At 45.6% G+C, this 20,958-nt stretch overlaps 2 protein-coding genes and 1 non-coding gene across 3 annotated transcripts; all 3 read left to right on the forward strand.

The window, feature by feature from the left end:
- The first annotated feature begins 3,147 nt into the window (after window positions 1–3,147).
- On the forward strand, window positions 3,148–5,485 carry LOC123123430 (50S ribosomal protein L17, chloroplastic). The gene is made up of 3 exons (XM_044543931.1): window positions 3,148–3,481; window positions 4,594–5,003; window positions 5,300–5,485. Exons 1-2 carry the CDS (start codon window positions 3,220–3,222, stop codon window positions 5,001–5,003), a joined length of 672 nt encoding a protein of 223 aa, XP_044399866.1. The 5' UTR covers window positions 3,148–3,219; the 3' UTR covers window positions 5,300–5,485.
- Window positions 5,486–5,752: 267 nt separating this feature from the next.
- Window positions 5,753–5,836, forward strand: TRNAL-CAA (transfer RNA leucine (anticodon CAA)). Its single transcript has one exon. It is a non-coding gene; the product is annotated as a tRNA-Leu (tRNA).
- A 10,081-nt stretch (window positions 5,837–15,917) lies between these two features.
- On the forward strand, window positions 15,918–20,467 carry LOC123123431 (KH domain-containing protein SPIN1). Its single transcript, XM_044543933.1, has 7 exons — window positions 15,918–16,220; window positions 16,408–16,496; window positions 17,788–17,939; window positions 18,288–18,404; window positions 18,504–18,620; window positions 19,150–19,293; window positions 19,705–20,467. Exons 1-7 carry the CDS (start codon window positions 16,138–16,140, stop codon window positions 19,846–19,848), a joined length of 846 nt encoding a protein of 281 aa, XP_044399868.1. The 5' UTR covers window positions 15,918–16,137; the 3' UTR covers window positions 19,849–20,467.
- Window positions 20,468–20,958: the final 491 nt, after the last annotated feature.

Consider the following 20,958-nt stretch of genomic DNA (forward strand, 5'->3'; position numbering starts at 1 on the left):
TCCCACATCCCGTTTTCATCATTGGAGGAGGCGAGGGAAGGCCCCATGGCAGTGCCGAGGCCAGTTCCTTCTGGGCCGGACCCCATACATCATCCCCGACCGCCTTCATCGATGGATGAGGCGATGGAAGGCCCCATGGCAGTGCCGAGGCCAGTTCCTTCTGGGCCGGACCCCATACATCATCCCCGACCGCCTTCATCGATGGACGAGGCGATGGAAGGCCCCATGGCAGTGCCGAGGCCAGTTCCTTCTGGGCTGGACCCCATACATCATCCCCGACCGCCTTCATCGACGGACGAGGCGATGGAAGGCCTCATAGTGGCACCCATGTCGGTTCCTTCCGGACTAGACGCCATACATCATGAAACTCCCGCCCTGGCGCCGCATCCCCACCATCATCATCGGCGTCATGTCCTGCCACTGGCTCCATCTCAGGCATGATGGTTGCCCCACTGGCGACACCTACACCTTTTACATTTAGTTACACCGGAATCACTAGCGGAATAAGGGATGGATTACTACACCTAGTTAAACATGTGGCATGTAACATGGATTGTTAGTTATCTGTGATGCATTGCATTGAATTCCATTATATTCCGGTATGGCTGGACAATAAAGTGATAACTTAACATGCAAGGTGCGTTTACTATACCCCTCACTATCCTAGAGTACAACACCATTCTAGCCGTCAGTTTGATCTGATGTGTGGGACGGGAGGAGGATTGCTATGATATAAATATGCAACCCAAAGGTAAAAAAAAAGTACTACTAACACGGACCTTAGGGTTGTACGCCTTACATCGCACCGTCCCACCGCACTGCCTCACTCTATATGGTACACCGGCGGAGCTTCAGCAAGGCTGAAAGGGCCAATGGCCCGCCCTTGGCTGGGGCAAAAAAATGTTTTATATGAAGTCTAGCCCATAGTAATATTGGTTTTTTACTTTGTTACCACTCTTTACACTATCCGGCCCGCCCAATATTCTCTTGGTAGCTCCGCCACTGATATGGTAGACGGAAACATGTTGTATGAAATGTTCAATTTCGAATAGCTGGCTAGTGGTATGCATGTGTGTAACTTGTTCGTCCGGTCTTGCATAAAATGGAGTGAGCTGCTATCAGTACTGAGTTGGTTGTGTTGCCAACACACTGGTGCAAAAATAGCTGAGTATTACAAACGACCAACGACGTGGGAGAGTATTGTTTATCCCGGAGAACATCCAGAGGTAAAATCTGAAGAACGTTTGATTACATCTTGGATGTAAAGCTAGCTAGTTTAATTAACTCGTTTGCTTTTGCTAGCGATAATTGCCTGAGGTGGGAGTTCATATCCAGATACCAGTGTCTTTTCTTCTTCAGCAAGCGTCGGTAGTGAAGACACCGTGCCTTCGTTTGCGGATACTATATGCATGTTAAAGTGGAACGCGTCTTGGTAGCAATACATATTTTACGTCTCTTTGCCCGTTAATGCTGGGTAAAGTGAAGGCGTTTCTCTTGCTGACCGCCGAGAATGCCGGATATCCATCCATCCCATTTACTGGTTGCATGTTTATCTTACTAGAGATAAGCATCTCATTAATTAATTCATTAATTGGTCGCCAATTAATCTCAAATGAGGCCCTCTATATATTTCGCCTACTCCCTAAGAGTGAGCACACAACGCAGCAACAGGTTGCAAGAAGTAGCCAAGATACATAGCCATGGCTGCCATGCACGAGAGCACTCCGGCGCTCCTTGTGCTCTTCCTGTCGCTGATGCTCCTTTCCACGCCCTCTTCCGCGCGCCACATGACTGGTGATCCAGCACCGGTTATCCTGCCCCCGCCGGACATGCCCGGCGACCCATTACCGGTTATTCCATCCCCGCCGCCCCACATGGCTCCTCCAACAAAGGAGGGAGGGTGGGAAGGCATTATGATGGCACCGAGGCCCGTTCCTTCTGGACCAGACCCTATACACCATTGTCCTCCCGCCCCGGCTCCCTGCAGGCCTCCTCCATCAACGGAGGAGGCGAGGAAAGGTGCCATGGTGGCACCGAGGCCTGTTCCTTCCGGGCCAAATCCTATACACCATCGTCCTCCCCACAGGCCTCCTCCATCAATGGAGGAGATGAGGGAAGGTGTCATGGTGGCACCGATGCCTATTCCTTCCGGGCCAGACCCTATACACCATTGTCCTCCCGCCCCGGCTCCCTGCATGCCTCCTCTATCAACGGATGAGGCGAGGAAAGGTGTCATGGTGGCACCGAAGCCTGTTCCTTCCGGGCCAGACCCTATACACCATCGTCCTCCCACCCCGGCTCCCCACAAGCCCCCTCCATCAACGGAGGAGGCGAGGGAAGGTGTGATGGTGGCACCGAGGCCGGTTCCTTCTGGTCCGAACCCTATACATCACTTTCCCGCCCCGGCGCCACAACCCCACCATCATTACCGATGTCATGCCCCACCGCCTGCATCAACAGAGGAGGCGAGGGAAGGCGATGTCATGGCGCCGAGGCCGGTTCCTTCTGGATCGAACTTCATACATAATCAACCCACTCTAGCGCTGCAACCCAACCATCATCGCCGATGCAAGGCCCCACCGCCGGCATCGATGGAGGAGGCCAGGGAAGGCGACAACATGTCACCATGGAGGCCACTTCCTGTTTCCGGACCGAACCCAAACCACAACCACCACGCAAAGGCACCGGCTCCTCCTCATGAGTAACGATTGCCCTCGTGGTGACACATGCGCCTTTTACATTTAGTTACACCAGAAGCACTAGCAAATAAGAGATAAATTAGTGCACCGATTGAATAATGGGCATGTAACCTGGATTGTTATCTTTGATCATTCTATCGGCACTCCATTTCGCCATGTCTGAATATTATCGAGTGATAACATGCAAGATGATTTTACTATAACTCTCTCCGTTTTATATATTTTATTTTTTTAGTCCACTTCGTTTTGTTTTTTATTTTATTTTTTGAGCCCGTTTTATTTTTGTGAGGATTGTACTATAATAATAGTAACAACGTTTTGGGCGTCATGAACGGCCCATTCTCGAGTTGCCCATATCCATATACTGGGCCCGTCCCTCCCAGCCCGGCCCAGCGGAACCCAATCGGCAGCAGAAATCCAAACGTTATCCGCTTCAAAGCCGAGCGGCGTCGGCACCCCTCTCCAGCCAAACCCACACCCCTCCTCCGCTCCGCTCGCTCGCTCTCCTTCCCCTCCCCCAATGGCGGCCTTCGCCTCCACCTCCCCCTCGCCGGCGATCTCCGCCTCGGCCTGGCGCATGGACTCCCTGCGCGCCGCGCTCCCCGCGCTCCGCTCCTCCCCGTCGGCGGCCGTCCGGCCTCGCAGGCAGGCGGCCTCCGCCGCCCCGTTCCTCCGGAGCTCCTTCGTCTCCACCTCCTCCGCCTCGTCCTCCGTCTCCCCCGCCCCGATGTCCTCCGCGGCCTCGGCGTCCCTCGCCTTCTCGTACACCTCCTCGTTCTCCGGTGAGACCTCCTGGTTTTCCGGCCCTTATGTTTGAGCCCGAGTGTGGCCGTAAATGCTGTTTATTTACACACAGTTTCAGTTTGGACGCTCGAGTGTCACAAATGCTAAAATTCACCAGCCGCCAATCCAAAATATTCTTGAATTGGACAAGCTGCATATTCATTCTCCGTGGCCACCTGGGTTCCATATTGTAGTATCAACTGAGGGGCACATCATTTATGTATTTGTTGCTGATGACCTTTCAGATGGTCTGTACCTTTAGAATTGGGTTTCAGTGTTCAAGGATGCTCAACTCATTAAATCCTTTCAGATGGTCTGTACCTTGACAATTTCCCTGATCTTTTGTACTAACAGCATTTATCCTATTACCAATTTCGTTACTCGTGTCATATGTGTAGTAGAGCATACGTTGGCAATTTGTTTGGCAGTTACAAATAGGAGATAACAATGAACCAAACAGATGGCAAATTGGGTACTTATTTTGAAGAAATATGTGCCATTTCTCATTTCTGCCACCAACAGATTCCTCAACACTTGCACCCATTGTATTATAGCTCTGTTCCTTCCATTTTCTTCCTCTGTTTAATAGCGATGATGCTGGAATGCATTGTGGTGTTTCAAATTGGGATGCTGCCATTTTATCCCTTGTGATCATGAGCAGGGAAAAAAAGCATAATGAATATAAACTGGTATAGCTGTATTTTGAAAACGTGTTTAACATGGATTTGTGGAATCGGAAGGGCAGAGGAGCTATGAATGGTGAAAAACAGCTAACTTGTCGTCCCATGCATAATTGTTTATCTTGCTGATTAAGCGAACAAATATTATTATGTAGAGAAAAAAAGGTTTTATCACCTTACATTTGCCGAAAAGCTAGTTTTCCTTAGTATGTCAAATATCACCTTACTGATTGAGCACACCATACAAATCTCAAACGATGCAAGTAATATCCTGAAGAAATTAAAAACTCTGTTGTTGCATGCCAAATATGTCAGATCAGTCTAAAAGGTCTTGAGCCAGTCATGCTAAAGATAGGATTAGGATGTTTTTTGAGACTTTCCTATGAATTCCACAATGAACTCATTCACTGACCTTTCTCAAAATATTGCAGTGGAATCAAGCTTTGCTCACCGACTGTTTGGCATTGATGTCCGTGGAAGGATATTGGCGATGAGGCACGGGAAGCGCATTCCTAGGCTCAACAGGCCTGCAGATCAGCGGAAAGCACTCCTGCGTGGGCTGACCACACAGCTGCTGAAGCACGGGAGGATAAAGACTACCAAGCCAAGGGCAAAGGCGATGAGGAAGTGGGTTGACAAGATGATCACGATGGCGAAGGATGGATCTCTTCACAAGAGGAGGCAGGCCCTGGGGTATATTTATGAGAAGCACATAGTCCATGCATTGTTTGCTGAGGTTCCAGACAGGTATGGGGAAAGAAACGGGGGCTACACAAGGATCATCCCGACATTCCCAAGGCGGGGAGATAATGCACCTATGGCTTACATCGAACTTGTCTAGGTGAAGTGAACCCCTTCTATAGTATCACCAAATTGTTCTTATTTTCCATTCTTGAAATAGACTGTTTCATTATCTTGACTCTGTACATGTTAGTTTTCTCAAGTGTTATTAAGGACATGAATTTGGAGAATCACTGTATGTGTTTGATAGGCAGTAAAAGGATACGGAACTGTATTTACAAACACTAATTGTGCAAATACATGGTCTGCTAAAAGTCTGTTTGCTTACATAGTGTGTTTTAGTGTTTTGCTGCTGACGACTATCCTTCTAATTTATGTATGTATTCTTATCTGCAGAGAATCATCCATTGGTTGCAGTCCATCCATCGACGCTGCTCAAGCCGGGTGTCTGCGAATCGCCTCTTGAACTTGTGTTTTCATATGTTATTTTGTAACAACAAAGTGTAGATCATGTCGCGGAATTTCTGAACAAAGTGTAACAGCAAGATCAGTGTGCTATACTACTACTAGTATTTTGGAATATCTCCCCAATGTTGGCGCTCTTCATCCTGGGAACTGTTCATGACATTGTTGGCGTGCCTCCCCAATGTTTATGCGAGTTTGCCCTGGCCCTGGACAATGCTACATCGCTTGTATATCCAACTGCCGATCCTGTGGTTGAGCATGCGAATAATGCTGTACTCCCAGGAAAGATCGATGTGATCGTGTGATGTCTCTCTAAGTTGATACTTAAGCTAAAGAACTACATGATGTATACATATAACCTTTGACCACTAAAATAACAAGCGAGTCAGGATGGCCGAGTGGTCTAAGGCGCCAGACTCAAGTTCTGGTCCTCTTACGAGGGCGTGGGTTCGAACCCCACTTCTGACAATTATTTTTCTTTTTCCTTGCAATTGCATTTATTTTGTCCCATTTATTTGTGTCACGAACGCAATCTCAATCTTCTTCGTATTTTTTTTCCCGGCGGGTAATCTTCTTCGTATTCGTTCATTCTGATTTCTTCTCGTGCTAGTTTTTTTTTTTTGGTTTAACACCTCCCACCCCTACACCCGCAAAAAAAAAACACCTAACATCAGTAATTCTCAATCTTGGCTGTAGAAGTGGACCCCAGCCGTGCAGTGACCACAAACGTACTACGGCAGACGGGCAGAGATGAATCTGTCAGAGGAGGAGGTGTGTAAGTGTAACTAGACCGTACCGGGGGTAGATATCCTTGTCACGTCGTTTCTTGGAGCGTTGCAATTCCGCGAGATTCGTGCGGCGAGCCGATCAGCAGCATTCGATGCGATGCGATGCGCAAGAGGAGGCAGCAATCACGCACGCTGTCCGTCCCCGCCCGTGAGGCGCACCAGAGATCACACCCACGGGTAGGGAGGTCCAACCGCGCGCCGCACGTGTGTGCATGCGCGTGCACGGACGAGACGGGAGCGTGTAGCGTACGCATGCGCTGGAGTGTACATATACGTATGTGTACGTACGGTGTATGTATAGCTAGCTGCTCGAGGCTGTCCAAGCAAGCCATTGCCGCCGGCCGGCCGGCCTGCGTAGTACGTGCTGGCGAGTATAAGAGCAACTCCAACGCGTCGACCCAGACGAGCGATATTTTTGTCTTTTTTGCTTGTTTGGGTCGGTCGTCCGTCCTGTTTGAGATTTGAATCGGCAGTGTGTCTAACAAGCCGATCCATATGTGTCAGCGTAACCGGCTGGCCGCCCTTTTTCATACAGCGTAAAATTTGCATTATTTCACACACAACTTTCGCATTATTTCACAAGCAAACAAATAAATAGCATAGTTTTACAAGCCGAATAAAAGTAAAAATGCCTCACATAGTTTTGCAAGCCGAATAAAAAAGATACATCTATTGATTGCCAACATGAGCCCACATATGCTCAATCAAATCATTTTGCAGTTGCATGTGAGTTTCCCAATCACGCATGTCATGATGAAATTGGATGAACTGTTCAAACGTTGCCGCTCCTCCGTGCTCAGGCACAACATTCTCACCCTGAAATTGAAACCCTTGATCGTACAGACGTTCCGGGCGCTTATCTTCTACGATCATATTGTGCATGATCACACAAGCAGTCATCACCTCCCATAGTTTCTGCGTGCTCCAAGTATTAGCAGGATGCCGAACGATGTCCCATCGAGATTGCAAAACACCAAAGGCACGCTCGACGTCCTTCCTAGCACTCTCTTGCTCTTGGGCAAATCTTTTCCTCTTCTCTCTGGCGGGGTTGGGGATTGTCTTCACAATAGTGGTCCACTGAGGATAGATACCGTCATTGGGGGTTGGGGATTTGTCGTAGTTGTGGCCGTTGATAGTAAAGTTCATCGGTGGGCTGTTGCCTTCGGCAAACCTAGCAAACACCGGCGAGCGCTGAAGCACGTTGATATCATTGTGTGGTCCGGCCATTGCCAAAGAAAGAGTGCCAGATCCAGAGATCTTGAGACGTCACGGCCTCAAGTATGACAGTGCAAGCCCTGACATGACTCTTATACTGCCCTTGCCAAGCTGAAGGGCGGTTCTTCCACTCCCATTGCATGCAGTCTATGTTGCCAAGCATCCCTGGGAAGCCCCTGCTGGCATTCATCGTCAACAAACGGGTTGTATCTTCAGTAGTCGGCTCTCTCAAGTACTCAGGGCCAAACACAGCAATAACAGCCTTGCAGAACTTATACAGGGAGTCTAGGCATGTAGACTCGCTCATACGGACGTACTCGTCAATGAGATCACCGGGCACTCCGTATGCAAGCATTCGGATGGCGGCACTGCATTTCTGATAAGAGGATAAACCAATCTTTCCAACCGCATCCTCTTTGCACTCGAAATAGTCATCATAGCCGACCATCCCCTCTCTAATACGGTTAAAAAGATGCCTACTCATACGGAAACGGCGGCGGAATTTCTGATGTTTGAATAACGATTTGTTGTGCATAGTCCTTCCAAAGAAGGAAATGCCTGCTCACTCAGTTGCGATTCAACGACGGAAGGTGGCCCGGAATGGAGTCACGGAACGCCGGGCGCTGGCTATTGAGGTGGTGATGGACCAACACGGCAGCCAAGATCTCCTCCTCATCATCGGACGACGAATCGTTGGAGTCGCAAAGAAAATTGTGAAAAAAGAACTCGTCGGCAGAGTCCATTTTGTACCTTGGCAAACTGTCGAACAGCTTGCGGGCGTCGACGAAGAAGACGGCCGGCGAAGAGAGCCACGGCGCACACGGACCAGCTAGTTGCCCTGTCGACGTCCGACGAGCGTGCCAGTGAGGATCTGGCCGGGGCGGCGAGGCGGCTTCTTAGCTTGGTCGCGGTTGGGGGAGCGGGTGTGGGAAGATTTCGATTCCTAGGCGGCAAGACGGCGGTGGCGGGCGACGTGGGAGATGGCGGCGTTGCAGAGGGGATGTTGCGGCGCCGACAACTGGCAGAGTCACCGGAAAAATGGGCGGCGGCGTCGGCGACGAAGGGGGCGGGCGAGGGTTTGCTGTTGGAATGGGAGAGGATGGCCAATGGGCCAGGGGAGGAGTAGGCGGGCGCGCACGTCCGTCTCATATCCGCGCCGATGCAAACCCGGCTCGGAAATGGGTCGGGAATGGGTCGGCACACGAACGAAAAGTGAACGAGCGTCCGTTTGAGTCAGCGCGTTGGGCCGATTTTTCTGTCCGTGCAAACGAAATGGGTCAGCGCGTTGAAGTTGCTCTAAACAGTGTAGAACTGCCCCTCATGCCGCCTGCGTACTACGTACTGGTCAGTGTAAACACAACAGTGGAGCCTGCACCCCGTGCATGGCATGGCATGGCATGGCACGAGGGCCGGGCAGCACGCGAGCCCTGCGGCCGCAACGTGCGCTGCCTCCCCTTCCCGGCGGCAATAAACATCGCTCTCCAACCGTCTACGAGATGCAGGGGATCCTATGCCCGTGTCTCAAATCTCTGCTATGCTCGCATCATCATGGGTTTTACTTGGATCCAAGGCTAGCGCCCCCCAAAAATATACGGAAAATGCATCTTTTAGTGTAAATGAAACTCAGTTGGTCAACCATAGATTATTTATCTTTTCCCCCTTCCATCTTCTTCGCAAAACTGTGCATACATTTGGCTTGAAACAAGAGCTCGCGTGGGCGTCACGAGAGCTTTTTTGTGCAGGCCATCGTCGGCGGAACAAAGCCCTCCTCTGAATCCATGGCGACATATAATCAAGCGGCTAAAACCCGTATTATAGCGTGTGAAAACATAATTAAATATGATCTCAAGCGCAAGAATGTGACGAGTACTACCTCTGTATAAAAATGTAAGATGTTTTTGCTGTTCAATTTGAACCATAAAAACATCTTATATTTTGGTAGGGAGGGAGTGTTTGTTTTTAAATTTTCTCTTGGGTATGTTTGGCTCTTCCTCTAGTTGCGGAGCAGATCATTGGTGGACACACGAGGCCGCTGAGAGAGAGGGAGCATGTGGAAGCTGACGGGCGACGAAGCATGGCACCGAAAAGGGCCAACAGAAAAGTTGACGCTAGGGATCAGACACAGCATCCTGCTCCTGCCCTGCTGCCTACCTGGCTTCTCTCTTGGGGCAAATCCAGCGCACAGCAAAAAACACCACGCACAACAGAGCAAAAGTTAGACAGCAAAGAGCAGAAAGAATCACTCGAAATGAACAGTATCCAAGAACGCGCGCGCGCGTGTGTGATAACCAGATCACAGCATAGCTCGCAGCATCTCCTCCTGTCCTGGGAAAAGCAACCGATCGCACTGGTAGTTGATTGCTAGTGCTCTTGTTTTTATAGAGTCTGAAATTTTCTCTTTCGCTAGTGTGGTCCATGATTATGTACTCGCACTTCTGTCAAGGGAACGATAAATAAAGCGGAGTCGTTGGCCCGATTCATCCGTTGAGCGTACGCGCAATGAATGGGGGGCACGGTGAGCAGTATATTGTCTCGATTCATCCGCCTTGGATGTACATACCAGAAATTGTTAGCAGGAGTGTCTTCGGAAAAAAAATAATAGTACTAGCCACCGCCTCAAAAAACAAAGCCTAGGGTTTCTCTACCTCCCACGGGCGCCGCCGCCGGTCCGCCTCGTCTTCGATTGACGGCATGGTGGATCCCGGTCCTTGTCGGCGGGAGGGCTCCGTTTTTAGATGTTTATTCGAATTTGTTATGAGTTTGTGTCCAGCTCAGCAAGACGAGACGGCGCCGACTCCCAGAGGTGGAATAAGGTTTAACCCCGCCTAGTCCCGTCCCGGCGGTGCGTCTAGCATCGTCGGTGGGCGTGTGGAGGTGTGTCTCCGGCGGATCTGTCTTTGATGGATTTGCTCTGATATGGTCATAGTTTGTCTACGGTCGTGTGTCTTTAGTTGGATCCTTTTGATCTACACTACTCTTCGACGACGGCGGTTGTTGTTCTGGTGCGTTAGTCTTACGAGGCCTTTGCACGACGACTTTACGACTGTCTAGTACAACATTTTTTGCCCGGCTCCACCGACGGAGTGGCGATGGCGATGGCGCGTCTTCGACTCGCTTCAGTGCCTATAGTTTTCACTCGGTGGTCTATGAATCTGGATGTAATTTTTATTATTTCTGATGTTCATTGTACTACCATGATTAAAGATGAATAAATCAAAAAAATTCCTGAAAAAATGCATTTCACATATAAGATAAGATTGATCAGTATTTATTGATCGGCGCTGGCTAATAAGGATTATCCTTTTTACACCGCACGCTTGCTTGGCTTTTCACTTGTTTAAAACAAATAGTGGACCCTCCATTTTTTAAACTAAAATATTACAAGTTAAGTTCACATTACTACTTCAAATTATTATTTTCGCAAAAAGGCCAAAGGCCAAAGACCATATCCTGTATGCCTAAAGAGTGATTCCCACTACTTCTAATTATCTTAACATGTGTGCTTTCACATCATAAAAAAAAATTGTAGCCATTAGATTTACTAGCTTGATCCACTAGCATCTGTCCGATGTAAGCACAACAATCATCTACCATGCAACATGTATTAGTGCATTTTAAGTGAGTTTCAAATCATATTTCTTCCACATCAACATGCATAAGAAAAGACCCATTACTATCAAATCATGCATAGAGAAAAAAACCTACCTCAACATGCAAAACATTCACTAGATTTTTCATTGTACTATGCTACATATTTTACAATTATCCAATAATCAAACACAGTAAATCACATGTATTTTTAGTTTTTGTTCTCATATTGTTACTTAAAATATGCATGTTCCATGCAATCAAATCGCATCAAAAATGTGTGCAAAACATTCCGCAACAACTTGCAGGGTATCATCTAGTGGTTCTAAAAGAGGCAGTTCTATGTGTACTGGGGGGAGGGGGGGCACTGCCCCCCGGCCTTTGACCAAATTGTGAAGGAAAAAATTTAGGAGGGTTTAGGTTGGGGGAAAATAGTCTTTGGCCCTACCAAGCACTCATATCCCCCCCCCCCCACCCATCCCCAAGAAATTTCGTCTGGCTCCGCCAGTGCTAAACTGGGACCTAGTTTGTGTGAAATCTGGCTTGGCTAAATTCCGGACTTTGTAAAAGAAGTTGTTGTTGCCTATTTGTCCAGCCATGTTATGTAATGGAACGCACTGTGTTCCTTTAAAAAAATCATCTAGATTAGCGGAGTTGTGTTCTACTTGTACATTGTGAGGTACGTGCACATGAGGATTTTGTATTTGTGGTTGTATTTGAAACACCCTGACACAGATATGCGCTCCCGCAGGTTGCCAGAGGCCATGATGAGCAACCCTGCCTAGCACGGACACACCTTTCTCCTAGCACAACTTCTACGGGTCCAACAACCACTTGGGCTCGAAGGTCACGGACCCTTCCAAGGCCTGGATGTGGAAGACGGCCTCCATGTCAGCATGTGCGCCCGCGCCAGTGATCTCCTTCACCCCATCGGTGTTCACGTGCACTCCAACCAATTAGACTCTTTTGCTCCTCAGTGTCTTTATCTCCTCAATCGGCCACTGTTGCAGCTGCTTCCCGTCGCCGTTCAGCCACACCTTCCTTGGAACAATCTGTATGCGCACATCATAGGCAATTATATAAGTAGAGACCGTTTTGCAATACATCAACTATCCAACCATACGCAGGAAAAAAATCACCTCAACATGCAAACATTCACTGGAATTTCAATTCTACCATGCTACATATTTTACAACTACCAAATAATCAAACACAATAAATCAAATGTATTTTTAGGTTAGGTCTCATATTGTTACTTCAAATATTCATGTTGCATGCAATCAAACCATATTGAAATGTATTGCAAAACATTCCGCAACAACGTGATAGGGATCATCTAGTGGTTCTAGACTACTGAGGCGAAACTATGTGTACTGGGGGGGGGGGGGGCACTGCCCCCAGCCTTTCATCAAATTGTGAAGGAAAAAATTAGGATGGTTTAGCTTGGGGGGAAATAGTCTTTGTCCCACACCAGTGAACTCCTTCACCCCACCGATGTTCATGTGCACTCCAACCAATTGTCAACCGACTCTTTTTCTCCCCAGTGTCTCTACCTCCTTAATCGGCCATTGTCGCAGCTGCTCCTCGTCGCCATCCAGCCATAGCTTCCTTGGAACGGTCTGCAAGCGCACGCCATATGCAATTATATAAGTAGGGACCTTTTACAGTACATCAAACTATCCAACCACGCATATGAAAAAACACCTCAACATGTGAACTTTCACTACAATTTCCATTCTACTATGCTACATATGTTACAACTATCCAATAATCAAACACAATAAATCGCATGCATTTCTAGTTTTTGTTATCATATTGTTACTTCAAATACTCATCTTCCATGCAATTAAATTGTATTGCAAAATATTTCGCAACAACGTGCGGGGTATCATTTACTATATTAAGAAACACGAACCCTTAAGAAAATACCCTTACAAAAATTGAAAAATGCATTCAAATCCTTAGGGTGTCGAAGTACCAAGCTTATTAATGCAAGCTCGAACGTTACGTGGTAAAGTAGTACACCGCATTATTTGAAAAATATGGAGCATGCCAATTTTCTAAGAAGATTGAGCATGATGATTATTTGTTGAATTAGTAGGGAAAAAGATCACCATTGGACACGACAAAACCTCTTGCAACCCGAGCAAGCGATTTGATTGGTTTTCAACTATTGCACTCAAGAGTGGATGTGGATACAAATTGATATTTGAGATCGAAGATGACACATTATCTTTGTGTAACACCGGTTCATAGGACATGAAGTTTGTGCTCACGAGCTCATATGCTCCCTACAAACAGTAAAATCTTTTAAAAAAAGTTAAAAAATAAATCAACAAAAAAGATTTTTTTGGAACAAACATCAACAAATTCTCAACATGTGTGAAATTTTTCATGAAGAAACAATATTCCAAAATGAAACTTTGTTTTTAGGGAGCATTTCGGAACATCTTTTATTCATGAAACTCAACACGCATGTAGAAGATTCGTCAATGTTTGTTTTTACTATATTTTTTTTGTCGGATTTACTATCCAATGAGGATGCATATGAGCTCGCGAGAAGGGCACTTTCGTGATTTATGAGTCATCTAATTTTTATTTCTTATTAAACACATGGAGCATGTAAACTATCCGTTGAGTTTTTTTTACTCATGGTTATTCGTGGACTTATTTAAATCTAGATTATTTGCAAGGATAAATCTAGAAAATTCTAACAAAGAAACTATTCTCATAGGGGTGGGGCATGTGCGTGCGCGCGTCACAGGGGCGAGTGTATGCATGTGTTTGTGAGCAACTCTAGTTGTGCTATATGCTAATAAAAAAGAAACCATTCACTTTCAACAATACACATATGCTAATCCATCGTCGTCGTGGATCGTAATTACGATGTATACAAACAGCACCCGCCGCTCGACGACCAGCTCGAACACGCCAGTGATCCCCCCCCTATATATGTTGCCGGTAAGGCCGAACTTCCTCTATAGCTTATGCGCTGACGGCGACGGCCATGTTTTGCACAACCCAACCAACTACCGACGATCCCATACGGGAAACAGCAGCGTCACGAAATACGGGTGGACGGAGCTAATTCGTGGGCCGCTGCTGGACACTCGGTTAGCAGCTCGAACAGTGATTAGAAAGCGTTCCTGTCGCGTGCCTGGACAAATGCATACCTATTTATGCATGTAGACCAGCATTACTGGTATATATGTTTATACTACGTAGTAGTATTTGTGTACGGTCTTGGTCGCTAAGGGGGCCATGCCCACTAAATGCGTGAAAGCCAAAAATTTTGGGAGATAATAAAAGAGCCACCTGCATATTGGATGGGGAGTTAAATCGGACGTGGGAGAAAAATGGAGAAAAGGCTGGATTTGGAATTGACTCTAGCGTACGAAATGGACAGTTTGGAAGAAAGAGTGTGACATGGGGATTTTGGCTTGCCCAAACTTGCCAGGTATTTAGATCACGGCACTTGAGAGGGAGAGGGGCCTACTAACATGTGTCTCATGTTTATTAGATGCTAAATTATTTCTTTTCTTTTAATTTTAACAATTTCTTAGCACATTGGAACAAAATAGGGTTTTTAGCTGTTGGCAGCTGGACAACCACATTTTACTACTTCGTGCACTGATAAAGGAAATTAATTACTAGATTTATTGCAGGGAATTAATTAGTAGATTTTGGATGCTGCATATATTTGCCTCAAAGGGTTTGTAGGGAAATACAGGCTGGACATAATAACACTCTAAATACAAATGAAAGGATGTGATTCGACGCGTTAAAATATTTAGTGAGTGATAACCATGATAAATTCAAGAAAATCTTGTTTTTTGGGGTATTTATTAAATAGGTAACACAATTATATTTTTAATCATATCGGTCGTGATCAATAAGTTTCTGCAGCCATATCCACAAGGAACGAGGACAACTACGGAAAGGCGTCATTTTCCCTGGGATGACAAAGTCTATATGCCACATTGACTAATTCCTTTCTTTTTGGTGATGGAACAAGGATTTTATATGTTTGAAAAGTTCACATATGCATGTAATTGTATATCATGTATATATGTCTTTTGTGTGTCATTCTTCCCTAGGAACCCCTAAACTAATATATGAAAAACAAAATCTTCACATCTAGCGGCAAACTAACCAAATTACTATATGCAGAACATATTATTTACGTGTGCGGTCTATAAAAAGTACCACAATGTCTAGCGAATGTTGCCTAGGAAAGGATAGCATTTGCGAACGTTTTCTTTGGTAATTTTGGTTATACAAGGATGTCATTTTCTTCAGAAGAGGATGACAATTTTTGGTATAGAAGACAATTTTTTCAAAAAACTCCCGCCACATGATTTTAATCAGACGGCTGTGAGATGTTCTCTGGGTCCTCCTTCTCAGGGAACGTTTCCTCGGTTAACATTATTACCGCTATAAAAAAAAGCAACAACACGATTTCCTGTAAGAACACTAACAAAAATCAAGATTAGACGGGGTAAACATATTTTTCCGGCGAGTCTCTTGACGTGCCAAAGTCATATTACGATATACGTGGAAGTCGCTACACCAACAAGACGTTCCGTAAAACTTTCGAATGAGAAAATGATTTCCGCATAAACCACAAATCTCCAAGCACCTATTAAAAACAATTTCATCGACACGGCAAAAACAATTTACGGAAATGTGTGGCGACAACTGCACCGCCTGGACCTTTCGCCGAAAGAATAAATCGGCTTACACATAAGCCACAAAAAACTTGGTGTTATCATGCACAGTCCAGACACAGACACGATGTGACTCGCAAAAAAAAATTTCGAAAAGACCTATTTTGCTCCCCCATTTTATTGCTGTGAGAAAATTGTGGCTTTTGATAAAGCCTTTCCAATGGGGGGTGCCGTGCTGGCGCGTTGCAACCTAGCGGGCGAGGCCAACGCTAGAGAGAGAAAAGGGTTCCAGAGCGGCAGCCCCCAGCCCTCCCCCCCTCTCTCTCCCCCCTACTACGCTGGCTGCTGCCGCTGCAGGCTGCACGCACCCTAAAGCAGCGAGCCTTTCCACCTCTCCTCCTCTCCCTGCCACCCCACCCACACACCACCGCCACCACCCCGCCTCGGCCTCGGCTGCGGCGCCCTGTGTCTCCGCCTCTCCGGAGGGGCAGCAGCCGCCGCCGCCGCCGCCATGTCCGGGCTGTACGGCCAGCAGGGGTTCTCCCCTTCCAGGAACCTATCCCCCCAGATTAGAAGCAACCCAGATGTCGATAGGTAGAGGCGGCGCCTGGATTTTTCGTGCTTTCTTTGCTTATTTCTTGGCCAATTCGTGGTGGCAAGATTGGTTTTTTATTTTCATCGTGTGTACTGTTTTTTCTTTTCCTGTTGGGCTGGGTTTGCTTGACGGATGAATGAATGGGGATGGTGATGTGATTGCTCTGTAATTAATGGTTTTGTGCAGCCAGTACTTGGCCGAGCTGCTCGCCGAGCACCAGAAGCTGGGGCCTTTCATGCAGGTGCTGCCCATATGCAGCAAGCTGCTGAGCCAAGGTGAGATCTCCTGATCTCCCCTTTTCACTGTTCTCTCTGCAGGCTGATGTGATTTTCCTCTGTTTATGCACGGGAGTGGTGTTCCTCTGCAGCCATGGATAGGGAAGTACATGAGTGCGGGGCTTGGATAGCGCCCACTTTAGATTAGATGGCATTCGTTGCTGCTGCTTGCTTCGTATGGTCTCTGGTGCATTCACCGCTTGGATGACACTCTGTTTTCGTTTTGTACATACTGCGATGTTTTCATTCGTCGGGGCGAGATTAGGTGATTGCAGTTATACGCGATAATGTTGATCAATCCTTCTGTTGCAATCTATGTTTGCAATGAGGTAGATCAATCTTCTTCTTGACTGACACATGGTGGTCGATTGCTGCTGGAAACTTGTCTGGTGTCTTAGCAAATCATCTCATCATTGGCGAGAACCATATGTCTGATTTAGGGTTCATCTTTTTTTTGTGTGTGTGGTTTATTTAGGGTTCATCTTAACTGTACTATGTAAAAAGCAGTGCTTAAGTTTGTGGATTGTATATACACTGGACAACACTAAATGCTGTATATGAACATCGACATATATATCGCTGTCAAATAAATCAATGACATTATCAACCAGAGAGTTGTTGAGATATCCTGCAGCCTTGCTCATTTCCATCCTCACTACGTATAAACATCTTTTGATATAACTATGAAGTTCTTCTGCAAACTGGGCTGATTATAGGAATACTTCACTTGATACTCAGCCTCTCTCTATAGGACATGCTGAGACCATCTGAGTCTTTTTTCTGCGCGCAGCACACATGCTTGGATCATGATTTATGGGATTTTCTTTATCTCACATATTAGCCTGAGGGATTCACTATCTTCAGTGAGGCTATCAAGAATTCTTTTGTTTAAATGGTGGTGTTTGATCAAAATCTACATCGACTGCATCACTCTAATGTCTCTTGGTTAGACCAGCCTGTAGAAGGAACTATACGCTGGCCATCAGCATGTTGTATGTATATTAGATAAGTATATCTAAGGAACGGTTGATGTTTTTATGAGGATTGAGAAAGGAATGGTTTGTGTTATGGTCCTACTGTGAATGACCATACGAATATGTTGGATCTGGTTCCTATGTGCATATGCTTTTTGATATCTGCCTTTGGCCAGTCAGTGTTTATCCATTGTATGATTATATCGTGCCTTGGTTGTGAAAAATAACCTAATATCGATGTACAAAATTCTGATTATAATCAATAGCTTATCCATTTCTTTTGATCTAAATTCTCACCTGACCTTCTTGTTACTCAGAGATTATGCGGGTGTCAAACTCTGCCCATAACCCTGGATTCAGTGATTTCGATAGACATCGATTCAGAAGTCCTAGTCCAATGTCTTCACCAAATCCAAGATCCAATCTCTCTGGCAATGGGTTCAGTCCTTGGAATGGACTACACCAAGAGGTACACATTCATTCATTACATATTTATTTGTGAAGGAAGAAATAAAATATGTTTACAATCCAGTAGATCATGCTATTGCACTTTTATACTCCAAGAAGGTGCATGCTTCACTGTGGGAGTATTAGCCATTATTATCTAGAAAATGGACCCTGTGGATACATAAGTTATAGTGAACTTTTGGGTATGATATATGATGCTATGATAAATTGATAATACTATGTAAATGTGGGTTTCTTTGGTGAGAAATATTGTCTGTTATTCATGTTATGCACATTCTTCCAAATATTTTTATTTCATGAAACAATACTGATAAATCGTTTGTGCTTCCCATTTTTAACTATTTCAAAGAGATTAGGCTTTCCTCAAGGAAACAGTATGGATTGGCAAGGAGCGCCACCAAGCCCTAGCTCTCATGTCATGAAGAAGATTCTACGCTTGGAGGTCCCAGTTGATTCTTATCCGAGTGTATGCTGCCTCTAACTTGTGCATTTTTAATTTTACACAGGATGATGCTTGATCCATTTTCGATCCCTTTGCTGATATTTTTTTTTACTTTCATGACAGTTCAATTTTGTGGGACGTATTCTAGGACCTAGAGGTAATTCTCTAAAGCGGGTAGAAGCATCTACTGGTTGTCGTGTTTTCATCAGAGGAAAGGGTTCCATCAAAGATCCAGGGAAGGTAACCAAAGTTTGCAATGTTTGATCTGCACCCCCTTAAGTTGAACTTACTAGTGCTTCTTCAGTTATTTGGTCATCATTACGCCAACAGGTAGTTATAGCAGTCTAATTTTGCTTTAGCATTTTACATTTCTTCGAAGTCTGCAAATTGGGTTTGCATAGTAAGTTGAGTAAGTTTACTTGAATCGTCTTCCAGTTCTAGGGACCTCATCCATCACCATGTTTGGCCTTTCACGGCCTGTTCATAACCCTAACATTGGATTATGTGTAATAACTTTCTCCTGGAACTCCCTACTCTTTTTCTAGTCCATAATTATGTAACTGCAAGCTAATACTTTTTCTTCATGATAACTTTACTTTTACACTGACGTGCAATATATTTTTATTCTGTCCAGTTTACCTTTCAACTTTCTTTTTGTTCCTCATAAGTCTGTTTTCCTGCTTCGCTATTTATACCTGTAGTTTCCATTACTTGGTTTTCTGCCTCTAATAACTTAAGGTTTACATATTTTCTTCTTTATTTTCTCAAGGAGGACAAGCTAAGAGGAAAACCAGGCTATGAGCATCTGAGTGAACAACTTCATATCTTGATAGAGGCTGAGTTCCCAGCCAATATTATTGATGCCAGATTGAGACATGCACAGGAAATTCTAGAAGAACTGCTAAAGCCAGTGGTAAGTGATTAATATGCACTCCAATAATGTTGATTTTTGCTTTCTGGAGAAAGCCAATCAAATACCCAATTATCCTTTTTATGGTTTAATAAGTGCTTTTTAATAAAGAATAATTGATAATGTGAGAAATCATGTGTAAAAATGTTAACCTCCACCTTCCTCAGTGCTAGTGGTCACCACCTAGCAGATATATCTTTTCTTGAATTTTAGATTAGCATTACTGATCTCTCTCCATTGGTTCCCTATATTTTTGTCGAGTCCATTTCCATTTCTCATTTATTATCTGGAACTTGTGTTTACAATTGCACATATATGCCATGGCTGCTTGTTTGTCCAAGAATGGTTTTTGTATACAGGCGGTACCACTCTGGATATGCCTCACTCACAAAGCCATATTGGTTTCTGCTGCAGGATGAGACACAGGATATCTACAAGAGGCAACAGCTCAGGGAGCTGGCGATGCTAAACTCAACCCTGAGAGAGGACAGCCCTCATCCGGGAAGCGTCTCCCCATTCAGCAATGGTGGCATGAAGCGTGCGAAAACAGGCCAGTAGGGAAGGAGCCACCCCTCATCGTTACCGGTATTGTCCAGGTGCCTTATGCCCCCCAATGGGGACGCCATGTCTCCGGGCAACGTTTGCCGCGGGCGCACTTGAAGGAAGCGACGCCCTGCATTTCGCTAGACGAGTCAGTATGAGTCTGCGGTCTCTCCTGCGGACAAGGAGAAGCCGCTGGGACAGTGGAAGTAGTAGAGTCCTGGGTCGGTGGGTCGGCCCAGCTTTGGGTTGCTGTAAGGTCCTAGAACATTCGCTTTATTTGTTAATTGACTGTTAACCCTAGTAATGTGGTGCTATGATGGTAGGTGATGTCCATGACAGACAGACTAGAGAGGCCCGAGTATGTGAGCTTTCATGTTTTCCTTTTCACCCTCTTTTAGGCGTCGGAACTTCCTTGTATATTATCCACCCTTCTGCATTATGGAGTCGCGGATAATAATAAAAAGGGTATAAGGATCATCAGCTTGTGCCTTGTGGAGTCGTGGTGTTTGGTTCGGGCCGCGGAGGCTTTGAACCGACGATGTCGCAGTCTGGTTTTTAATGTCAAAATCAGTGTTCATGGATCGTTGTGGTTTATATTGTTGGACTGTATGAATTTGTGGTAATTTTGGGTTCAGGCATGTTTGTTTGCCTCTCCTTGGCATCATAGATGTGAGATTGCTGCTGAGACGTTTGTCAGGTTTATATTATTGTTGTTTGGCAGATACACAGGCTGTGTGTTCGGTGGAAAAACCAGCTTAAGAGGTATTCAAACATTGGACCAAGGAAAGAAAGATGTAGTCGCGTTCTAATATATATTAGGTTGATAGATTGTTCAGCCTCTTAGACTAATATATCATGTGATTTGTTAGCCAGACTGGAGAGAAAAGTAGAATAACACGCCATAGAAAATATTTGACAGTGCCGTAGCGAAAGTTGCGCATAATAAGTTTGAAAAGACTTCAAATCTTTCTACCAAAATGAACAATTGTGCCACATCCATATCCATGTGCACCAACACAAGACAAAGGCTGCGTGTTTCTAAAAAGAGAGCATCTCAACTTAAAACCACAAACATTAGAACAGCATCATGTTGAAACATGTAACTTGATATAGCAAATGGCCGAA

Source organism: Triticum aestivum, chromosome 5D (genome assembly GCF_018294505.1).
Source record: "Triticum aestivum cultivar Chinese Spring chromosome 5D, IWGSC CS RefSeq v2.1, whole genome shotgun sequence".
NCBI lineage: Eukaryota > Viridiplantae > Streptophyta > Magnoliopsida > Poales > Poaceae > Triticum > Triticum aestivum.